General features: G+C 30.9%; 1 protein-coding gene across 1 annotated transcript in view; it reads right to left on the minus strand.

Moving 5' to 3' along the window:
• LOC127701234 (coiled-coil domain-containing protein 149-like) overlaps positions 1-12,287 on the minus strand; it is a 312,275-nt gene that overhangs the window by 181,712 nt on the left and 118,276 nt on the right. Inside the window, exon 6 of the mRNA XM_052205059.1 lies at positions 8,331-8,503. Coding sequence (XP_052061019.1) covers positions 8,331-8,503 — 173 coding nt within the window. The remainder of the gene's footprint in view (positions 1-8,330; positions 8,504-12,287) is intronic.

Raw genomic sequence — 12,287 nt, forward strand, 5'->3', positions numbered from 1 at the left:
ACCCTTAAAGTAAACAATATTATGACCACATGACAATGTAACATGTTTGGTTCCACATAAATACGAATTGTATATCATTATTGTTAAAGATAAAATTATATTTTATTCAATTTCAAATATACAAAAAAAAGATGAAAAAGGAAAATAAAAGATTATGATATACAAAAATATATATTATTAAATCCATTGTCTGGTTATATTTTATAGAAACACTTTGTGTATAATAAGTTTTAAGATTGCTATGTATTAATTGCAGCAAGGATGTTGTGATCTGACGTAACATGATTTTTTTAGAGAAATGTGCAATGAGTTGACAATCAAAATGTGGACCCTGAGTATCTAGATGTAATTCATGTAACAACAAACTAATAAATTTTATACATCATCAAAAAATGATAACACCAATAGAAATTTTCATTTTATCAGTAATTATGTTTTAACTTTTACATTATGTAATATCCTATTTAGAAATTGATATGTTCATTGTGATTTATCGTCTATGGTCATCAGACTGAAGCTAGCAAACAATAACTAGCGATTGAACAATAAGGCCACGTTTGACGTACAACCGAAATAGCGACAATATAGAATTTGAATACACATCAGTTTATTTTCGACTTATGAGTTTGAATGTCCCTCTGTAGTGGCGGATCTAGAACTTTTCATAAGGGGGGCCGGCTGACTGACCTAAGGGGGGGCCCCGCTCCAGTCATGCTTCAGTGATTCCCTATATAATCAACCAAATTTTTCCCACGAAAGGGGGGGCCCGGGCCCCCCCCTGGATCCACCTATGCTCTGGTATCTTTCGCCTCTCTTATACACAAAAAACATTGCAAGATTTTGATTTTTTACTCTTGTTTTAGATTTGTTAAATAGAATTGTATGTTGATTTCTAATTTCACTAACTTTTCAGCCACGATTTCTGCGAGACATTTTACTCAAAAAGGGCCTTCACCCTTTAATGATACATTCGTCCAACGACGGTGCATTTTGTTAATAAATCATGACACACGCTACCTAAACTTATTGTCCTAGATGAGCTTTTTCTATGCAAAACTAAAGGCTCTAAAGAGCCTGTGTCGCTCACATAGGTCTATGTGCATATTCAACAAAGGATTTGATTTTAATTTTTGGTGTTTTAACGCCACTTTTAAGCACCACTTTTGAAATATTTCATGGCGGCCAGTTTTTATTGGTGGAGGAAGCCGGAGTGCCCTTCAACAAAGGACACTCTTCAACATAGTAGACAAGTATAGAACTCATGACAAAAATCTCTGTTTTGTTGATCTTGTATTGCTGATCATTTAGGCTTTTCAGCTTCTCTCTATCTTCGTTAGTTTTTGCTCAAAACACAAAAGAGGGTAAAAAAATCCTCATTTAAGGGCAATCACTCCTATAAAGAGTGACAGTCTACTATCTATATCAGCAAAAATTTGACTTGTTAGTAGATCTTATCTTGCTGATCATTTTTGTGATTTAAAGTGTCTATTTATCTATTATAATTTTTATTGTATTAGGCAAAACGCAAAAAAAATAGTAAAAATCATAATTAAAGGGCAATAACTCCAATAAGGAGTCATCGGACAATTTCCTCCATATTGTCTTAATTGTAGATCTTGTCTTGCTGATAATTTTTGCTTATTTAAGTTTCTATCTATCTATTATAACTCTTAAGATATAAGGCAAAAACGCAAAAATTGTTAAAAATCATCATCAAAGGGCAATAACTCTAATAAGGAGTCGACTGACGATTTCGACCATTAGACTTATTTGTAGAACTTGTATTGCTGATCATTTTTGCACTTTAAAGTTTCTCTCTATCTATTATAGTTTTCAAGATAATAGGCAAAAATGAAAAAAATAGTAAAATTTGTCATTTAAGGGCAATAACTCCTATAAGAAGTGGTCTGACAGTTTTGACGTATAGGACAATTGGTAGAGCTCAACATTCTGAACATTTGTGTCAGATTTTCTCTATTGATAACGGTTTTCAAAATAATAGACAAAACTTGCATTTTACTCTTATGTTCTATTTTTAGCCATGTCAGCCATCTTGGTTGGCAGGCCGTGTTATTGGTCACTTTTTTTAAACTAGATACCCCAATGATGATTGTGGCCAAGTTTGGTTAAATTTGGCCTTGTAGTTTTAGAGGAGAAGATTTTTGTAAAAGTTAACAGACAAAGACAGACAACAGACCCCAAGGTGAGCTAAAAATAAAAACTAATGTCTTCTTAATTATGAAGAATTGGTACACGAAAGCTGTCCATACGTATTCACTCCTTTTTGGGTAATCATGAAATCATTTCAATCAGGGACATTTGTTGGAATATTAATAGCGAATAAGAACTATACATTACTTTTGGGACTATTACACTAACAATAATGATATAGTCCCAGATTACTTGAAAATTCTTAGATAGAAGTCAATCAAAGCAAAGACTAGTGAATTTATATAATGATTGACAAAATCCAGAGATAGATATTCTCAAACTAATCAGCAAGTGTTCCCAAAATTTCATGGCAAACCGACTAAAACACAAAAATGTCCTACAGAAGAAATGTTTACAATAATGTTCCAAGTATTAAAAAAAAAAGGGGGGGGGGGGGGGGGGGCTGCCTGGAAAACAAAATTATTGATATGCAATGCTATACTAAAGGAAAGTTTTAACAACGGATTTGAACTTGACAATTTCATCTGAATTTCACACCAGGTGACCAAACACATGTTGAAATTTGTGGACTTCACACAGATAAATTTAGAAATGCTAGTCGTCGCAGACATCTGTTTTCAAGTTTAATTCTAGATTTTTACAATACCGATTAACTTATTTTATTAATAGATTAATTTAAAATTCTGCAAATACAGGTACATGTAAACACGTTAAGTAATGCAATTTACATCAACAAAAAATTAATAAAAAATGTGTCCTTATTAAGAAATTTTATATTATTGTTCAAATACAAAATTAAATATTTTTCGCGAAAGAAACTTTTGAAAGGCAGAAACAAAAAAGGAATAATTTTTACTTTATTTTATGCGATTATTTTTCTAAAAGTTAAGTGGATAAAAGGAGAATGTGCATCAAATAGTCAACAGACTAATAAAAGTATTACATGTATGTCATGTATCGAAAATATTGCTTCTTAAATTATCTAGTTCAATTTATTTCAATTTTAAGCGATTGTCTTTTTGTAATCTCTAAATTAAACATTTACTATATACATTTAGTTTCGCACATTTAGTTTCGCATATGTAGTTCACAGTGGCACATATACTACCCTGATCTTATTCTTTTCAGACTTTGGCAATTGGTTTGTCTTGAAGAATATATTTTTTTAACTTATTTGAATCTTTTATGCATGGAAATTTACAATTTATAAAAGTAAATATAAGGCTCTCAAGAGCCTGAATCGCTCACCTGTAGTTTTTTATTAAAATTATTTAATCAAGGTTAGTCTTTTGCTTTTAAGTTTTTAATGTATAATTAATAAGTGTGGACACAAACCAGTGTGGATAGTATCCATCATTCTGAGAGTATTGCATGGCAATTAGGAAAGGTGAGCTAAAAATAAATAAACAAAAAGCAAATATGAAACACAACAACAAATGACAACCACTAAAATCATTGGATTTTGAGTTGTGCAAGGAGGGATAAAATTTATGTACTGTATCCAAACCCTGTCTTTAACATGGGACTGTGGTGTTACAGCACAACATAAGTACAAACATTTTTTTTTTTTTTAATTAGACTTCCTGTATGTATCAGTGTATTTATTTATTCCACATTAGCTAGAGGTACAAAATTTATTGGTGATGGGTTTATATCTCACAAAATATGTATAACTCAATAACTTATTTGTAGATCTTACTTTGCTGAACATTTTTACTGTTTACAGTTTATCTTTATCTATGATAATATTCAAGATAAAAACCAAAAACTGCAAAATTTCATTAAAATTATCAATTTATCAAAAATAGGTTGTCTGATTCGTCTGAAAATTTCAGGGCAGGTAGTTCTTATCCTAATGAACACTTTTACCACATGTCAGATTTGCTCTAAATGCTTTAGTTTTTTTGAGATATAAGCCAAAACCTGCATTTTACCCCTATGTTCTATTTTCATCCATGGTGGCCATGTTTTTTGACGAAACAGAAAATAAAACACAAACTTTATACTAGATACCCTAAGGATCATTCAGCTTAAGTTTGGTTGAAATTGGTTCAATAGTTTCAGAGGAGAAGATCTTTGAAATAGTTTACACCGGACAGACAACAGACACCAAGTGATGGCAAAAGCTCACATTTTCCTTTTAGGAAAGGTGAGCTAAAAAGAAAGAGTATGGGCTAATGTCATGAAGAAAAAAAACACCACCTACAGAGAGTAATAGAAGTCATCACATGGTCATGTGTTATTAAATTAGCCTTTGTTTTGTGTCCATGAAGATTTACCTGATATGACTTAGAATATTTCTTGTCATCTTCAGAAAATGATCACAACTCGATTTTTGAATAAAAAAGAACATATTCACAAAATTTTGTAAAATATGAAATTTATATCGTTGGATAGATTTTAAACTAGAGAATAAATGTATATGCGAATGAAGTTGTTTCTAATAACTATTTAATTTGTATTTATATATGAAAACCCATATGCACACATTTTTGGTTTTGTATTGTATGAAGTTATAAGGCGTGTTCTCTGTGTTTTTCAATTGAAAATGGAACAAACTTCTACAATCCTTATCAAAATACAATTTATATCTTTAGAAAGCTTAAAAATTGATGTGAATGAAAAAGAAATTTATTTTTGTTTACTGAATGCTAATCAATATCTAAGAATTCCTTTAAAAATTTATAGTAATATTAAATTTATCAATATCGATTGTGGCCCAATTTAACACATGCGCACTGCTGGTGCTGATAATAGTTGCATCTGAGACTGTGGGGGTCCTAGGCTAAATTCCTGACTGGGTCAAAGCATGTGGCATTGAGGGATAATAGCATAGACCATTATATAAGGTCTGAATAATAGGTCCAGGTTGTAATTAGCCAATTTTCATCTATTAACAAAAGTTGAAAACAGCAAATTATTGTGAAGTGTTGATTTTTTTCTGAGTAAAACAAATAATTAATTTAGTGAAATATGTTGCTCGAGTTATGGTAGTCTATAACACATTCTTATTCAATTCTTAACGTTTTAACACTGATATTTTCTTTTTTTTTAAATGCAAACTCGGTTAGCACATTGATAGATAAAATAGAAAATTAAAAAAATAACAAATAGCAAAATAGTAAAAAGAAAAATATCAGAAATAGAAAACATTACCCCCGAGGTCATATGTTATAGGACTAGAGTTCCGGAAATAATCGAATTATGACGTGATAGAATTTGTTAGATATCCTCTTTATGCTAACAAATACAATACAAAAATAATTCCAGGTTAGAAGACAGTGGTTGTTTGTAAGTGCTTGTTTGTGCCCATGATTTGATAAAGAATATAAATGTGTAAAATTAAAATGTTGGATATGACTGCCAAGTATTTATTCTTTGCTTGAAAATTTTTATATTCAAAACTGTTTTCGTTGAATAAAAAATATTTAACTATTACCAAAAATTTAGTAGTGAGAAAATATTTTACATTCTTCAGAATAAACTCCTGGTCATTACTTGAAAATGAAGATAGTTCAAAATTCAACTTCAAATTAAAAAAAAGATTTAATGAGAGTGACACAATGTTATATAATACGCAAAATTAATAGCGTGCAGATGAACCCCCGATGCCTTTATAGCATACTACTAGTATATGGGTTTTACTCGTTGTTGAAGGCTGTACAGTGACATGCAGTTGTTTATATCGCTGTCCTTTGTTTACAGTTAAACATTGCAATTGTGTCATTGGCAGTCGTTTAACATGTCAATATTTCAATTTTCTTTTTTTAACGCACAACACCATGCTCATATTTCTGTCCTTTTAAAATTTTGTATGAAAAATTACCAAACCACTCTGTATTTGTGACTGTATTTTCTTTTTTGTAGAAAATTTTGCATCGCTTTTTGACATCGGGAAAGGGTGATCTCAGACACTCAGACACGTCCGCGTTCCAATGTCGTCAAAATTATTTTTGAGAAGATCCCTCAAAGCGATCGTTTCCAAGATGAAGAGCACACGCTCGTCATTAGAGTCATGTCTCCAATTTTGAACTATGCTAGATTATTCTTGGCTTATTTGGCAAATTCATATTCAACTTAGATATTCTCATTAAGGTGTTGATAAATATCATAACAGATGTCCCGTAAATGCACGTCATATTTGTCTCATTTCATGATGGTCATATGTATATGAGGGTATTCCATCAAGAATATATACAATATACAAGGCTGTCAGGAATTTAAGCAATACCTTATTTTAGAGGTTGAAGCAACGACTGACATATGGCGAATTCATTGATTTTCATGGGTACGAATATCATTGATTAAGGATAAACTGTATTTTCGTGGATATTTTATTTCATGGTTTTACCAAAGTCTGCATACAAGCCTATAGAAAATTTGTACTTTGTTGAATATTTAAATTCGTGGTTCACCTTTAACCATAAAATCCACAAAATTTGGTATCCCACAAACTATAATGAGTACACAGTAATGAGACGAGAGGTTTCTGTTTCATTTATCAGTGTCATTGTAAAAGCAATACCCAATGATTGATTGATTGTTTTGTGTTTAATGACACTTTCAGCACACTTGCCTATATCATGTTGGCCAGTATTGATTGGTGGAGGATTTTGCCAGGGTACGTGAAGAGAACCACCTTTCTTCTGCAGGAATTAAAGCAATGTAAGACCACCTCCTGAACGGCAAAATTAAAAAATCATTACAGCATATTGAAATTTCAAAAGCATTGGTAGAACAATTCTCAACTTACTGCACATATACAAATTAAAATGCTATTTTTCATTCTTCCAAGAACTCATGAACAGCAACAGTGAAAATCCTCAATATTGCAATATACCTGAATTTTGTAATCAGTAATAACATATTACAATTTAAAAAACATTAGTTAAAAAGGTCATTAGTTATTGCACAGAAACAACTGGATAAGCCCAAACATTGGCCACACAACCATAAATTCATTACCAGTTTTTTATCTGAAAACCTGGTTAAAAGGAGGAGGTATGATAAGAGTCACTATTTGGCCCCTAAAATGTAAAATATAAAATGTTTGTGATCTTACAAAAATCATCTTAATTCTATTTATAAATGAATAGCATGATATAATATTGACATTTAAGTCCAGAAATGTCACTTGTGATGTCATAAATATGTCAAAAAGACAGAGTTGCCAAAGATGCCCAAAGCTATTTTATCATGTTTTTACATTGATTTTGGACCAATTAGATATGGCCTAGGCCTTACCACAAAGATTTGTTATCCACATTAACATCTTTGGATATGACATCTTGTAACAAAAAATCCTATTGGGTACGGCCTTGACCATTATCTTTATATTAATGACTAGATCTCAAAAAGAGTGCACAGTTTGAACTGTCTTGTCTGCTGAACTGATCATTATTAATTTATGTCTATTTATAATTATTATATGTAACTAAACTTCATCCAATGAACCATGCCAGACAGACATGTACACCTTATAATCATTCCACACAGCAAGTATAGTTCATTTATAGTATCTGTGACATTGACTTGACCACAAATACATAACCTTGATCACTGATCCATGAAATGAGGGCAAGTTCAGGTGAATTCAGCCTGTCACATAGATTTGCAATGATTCTATATACCCTATTATATTGTCCTATTAGACTATTACTCATATTAAGTGTGAAAATCATGAGTTTAAAGAAAATGAGGTCCAAGACAAGACAACTTCGTCACATAAGGCATCCAAGATATGAAGTTTCCAGGTCTCCTTACTACTTTCTGAAATATAAAGCTTTATTCAAAGAGTTTTTGCCTTCACCATCTCTGCCGGATTATTATCCTTGTTTCTCATTCAGCAACATGTGTCACAGGCTAGACAAAACAATGTCTATAATTTCCATTTTAGGTCAAAACATGTTATTACGTCACATCATTTATGTGATTAAGTTTTGAGATTATGTCATTATATTCATTTATGAATAAAACTTTTATAAAATTGGAAGTATTGAAGAATTTCATTATTTTTTAAATTTCAGGGGCCAGATGATGACTCTGATTGTACCTCGTCCTTTTATTTTTTTGGTCATGTAAAAAGTGGAGATGAACTGACTAATTAAAGTAGCAACCACAGTTACTTATTTCACTTTGTACAGTTTAAATCTACTTACTTGTTTTCCATACTAAGTGCATCTATATCAACAATTCTTTTCTCATCTCCCTTTAGAATGTAATTGAGTTCCTGGTTCAGTCTGTCATATTTACTTTTATATGCCACCCTTTCGATAACTAATTCTTCTTTTTCATCTATCACTTGTTGAAGATCTCTTTCTAACTGATTAATCTGAAATGAGATTTGATAATATTTGATGTTGTTAGAGATATTTTACAAGGATTTCAAATTTATTCTAGATATCCTGTAAGATTTTTTAGGAAACGGTATCATTAATTAAGTATGATGTGGACAAAAAAGAACCTTAATATAGCACTATTGCAGACAATTGCACTTACTACAGGTCTTTAGAAGAAAAAGCACTTTTTCAGTAGATAAAATGAGCTAAATATGAATCAATGAGAGTGGGTCAACAATTTCGTTTAAATTGTAATTAATATCGTCACCAAATAATGTTCCCTGTTACATGTTTCACCTTTTACATTTTATATTTAGAAACAGAAGAAACTACCAAATAAAGATTCTTCTAATAAAGTTTATCAATTATCCTTGACATGAAAATAAGATCTGTATTGTCTCCAAAAAATATTCTGAAAAGGTTTTTTAGGGGACATTTTGTAAGTTGAAACATAGGAATAATGTTTTTCTCCTCTAAAAATTGCTTATTGATTATGAAAAAAATGATTATGATTATATGTTACTGAAGATTAACAGTTGCAGGGTGTATTTTAATTCAATTTATAATTTAATATTTTCAAGAAAAAAGGCATTGAAAATATACTTTTTCAACATAAACAAATTAAAAAACTTATTTTTATTGAAATGGGGATTCATTCTTCATTGCAAAAATACACTTCCTGTATTCCAATAACTTATATTGTTCAAAGAAATTTGATGGGGAATAAACTAAAAAAAAAAAAAATTGGTTTGCTCAGTTACAAATTTTGAAATTTTACTTTAATACTGCTTCAAGCCAATCACTGATAAGTGTTATCTAAATTATTTATTCATTAGATGATTATTGCATAAATTTATCAAGTAAAATATAGACCTTACTTGAATACCTTTTTTTATTTTTATTTTTATACTTAATATTTTGTCTTTTCTTTTGACTAAAAAAGATCTTGTTTAAAATTGTTAATCATTTTTCTTTCAGACATAATTTATAGAATCATTTTATGTAGTGTAGATCAAAAGTAATAGGCAATGAATAAATCTTATCATTTCTATATTTCAAACATCTAATTTGACGGACAGAGTGCAAACCTAAAGTCCCCTTCGACTTCATCGGTAGGGGACTAATTAAGGACATACCGTCTATACAAAACAAATGTTAAAACTGAGCGCTACCTTAAGCTACAACTCCCAAAAACTGTGCGATGAACTGTTTCCCTGTTCCGTAGCGGGTCTCTGCCATTGCCAATCGAGACAGGATGATATGCCCGACCGCAAACACCAGTAGATGAAAGACTATGCCGACTATGTAATAGGAACGATATTGAAAGTGAAAATTTTTTTTTGTTGTTTTGCCCATTATATGACGATATTAGGTTTGAATTGTTTGCAAAAGCTATCACTTTAATGGATGGTTTTGATACTCTTGATATGGACAGTAAATTTATCGAAATAATGTCTTGTGAAGATATACAAACTTCTTTGTCATATACAATTTTTAAATCTTTTCAGAGGCGAAAACTATTTAGCACATGAAAATTTATCAAGCAATAATATTTAATGTTTTTCTATTTTTAATCATAAACAGATAATTTAGTTATTTTGGAAAACCTTTTACTTTTTTTAAGTTTAACTGTGATAATTAAATATTTCTATTTTGATTTCTTATTTTTAAAGCTCAGTGTTATGTTAAGTAAAAAGATTTAAATCTTTTCTAGATTTTTAGAATTTGAATTTTACACATACAGACTAAAATGACTTGTTTAGTTAATTCTTTTAACATTTAGATTTTAGAAATGTTTGTACATAAGTGTCTCATAAGTCTACATAAGGCTGGATATTTGGTCATTTTATTTTGTGTTGTTTATGTAATTGTGTATATATATATATACAAGTCTAAATTGAAAACAACGTTCAAACCTATGATTGCGTTGGATAAAAACCGCAATTTTTATACGTGTGCATGCAAAACAAATTTCTTTGTAGAGGGGTCTAAATACAGCACAAACAACATTTTCCAAAAGACCAAAAAAGTGAATATGTCTGATCAAATATGTGACACTATAATAAAATAAATCATTATTATTATTATTATTATTACTGAGGTTGATTAGGAATTTGGTCAATATGATTGGCATTTAAGGAGGTGGGACTTTCTAATTAAGCCCCACCTTTTCTCTGATTGCTTGGTGATCATGGCAGTTGTCAATCATGCTGGTAATGTATCATTACTCTTACCTAATTAAAATGACAAACTAGCCTGTAAATTGACAAAACTAACGACACACATACTTGAATGAACTGCTCCAAAGATATAACCCAATCTTTTCACAGTTCATATGTGCATTTGTACAATAGGCATGAGAATTACAGGGAACTATATTTCAGTGTGTATACATTCTGTAGATTTAGTAGCTAACCTGTGCTACTTCATGTTTGGGAGGCCGGTGCCTTAGGAAAGACTTGGAACAATAGTTTCAATCTTTCCAAAAACCCATGAATTGAAATGAGGCCATCAAATATATTTGTACAATTGACTTAATAATTTGGGTATAACAAACTTTTACTTTAATTTCTTCAAGTTAATAGGAAATTATATTTCATTTTCAATGTAGACAAGTAACCTCTTTGACATGCCTTCGACATATTAAACAAAGAGTTTACACTGAAATGTCATCGACATGTTCAAGATTTGGATGTAGACTTCTCTCAAGTTAACAACAAATATAAAAGAATGTTTAGTGAGCAAGCTCACAATCCCCCCTCCTCTCCCAAACAAAATGTGGATTATTTTCTATTTACTTAAGGTATGAATCTTTCGTGTTGTGATTTTAAAGTAAAATTATCTTTTACAAATCTTTTTTTAGTAACTACGACATTGACCATTGAAGTATTGATATCAAAATCAATAGGGATCTTCCTCTAATTCTATGTGATCATGAATCCATGTAAGATTTTAATCCCATATGAAGTATTTGATTAATAGCATTCCTAAACTGACCTTGACCTTTGACCTGGTGGTCTCAAAACCAATTGGGACCTTCATCTCATTCTATGTGACCTTATATATCCAAGAAAGGTTGCAATCCCAAATGTAATATTTGATAAAGCATCAGGAAAACACTTTTCAGCACACATTTTGGTCTATTTTTTAATAAACTACTAGAACACACCTGCGACATCTCGGGTCCGTGACTGAATCAAAGTACCTTACGCCTTATTTTTAGTCTGGATTTTTAGAATTCCTATTGTCATCTGATAAATGCTGATTATAAGATGCACAGCTTTCTTTGCTTTCAAAATCTTTCTGTTTGAACTCACCCTGGTTTTCTTACTACAACCGGAAACTACATGTGACAATGATTGAATTTAGTACATGTAGTGTCAATACCTGTATAATGATGAAGTTCAGATGTGATTATGACCTGTATATATAGCAAATTCCAAATACACCGCTTGGTGGTGCACCTCACAGAGGCGGACCGTACAGAATAGGTTAAAGGTAACAGGTGACATATACTATTGGTACAGGTATCGGATTCGAGCCGGAACTTGTTAATTATTGGTAATATTAATTATCTGGAAAACAAAAGGGCCTGGAATGGTGTCATTTTTAATCAACACCATTATCCTATATTAGTTATATATAAAGTTGAATTCTTTGATTCGTCGTTTTTACGTCATGCCGGCTAACAAATTGGACCTTGTTATTTTAGTAGTATAGATGACTTGGACCTTTGACCTGCTGACCAGCAGAGCTCAGATAAGTTGCATATTTCGT

Source organism: Mytilus californianus, unplaced genomic scaffold, assembly GCF_021869535.1.
Source record: "Mytilus californianus isolate M0D057914Y unplaced genomic scaffold, xbMytCali1.0.p SCAF_5, whole genome shotgun sequence".
NCBI classification, from domain to species: domain Eukaryota; kingdom Metazoa; phylum Mollusca; class Bivalvia; order Mytilida; family Mytilidae; genus Mytilus; species Mytilus californianus.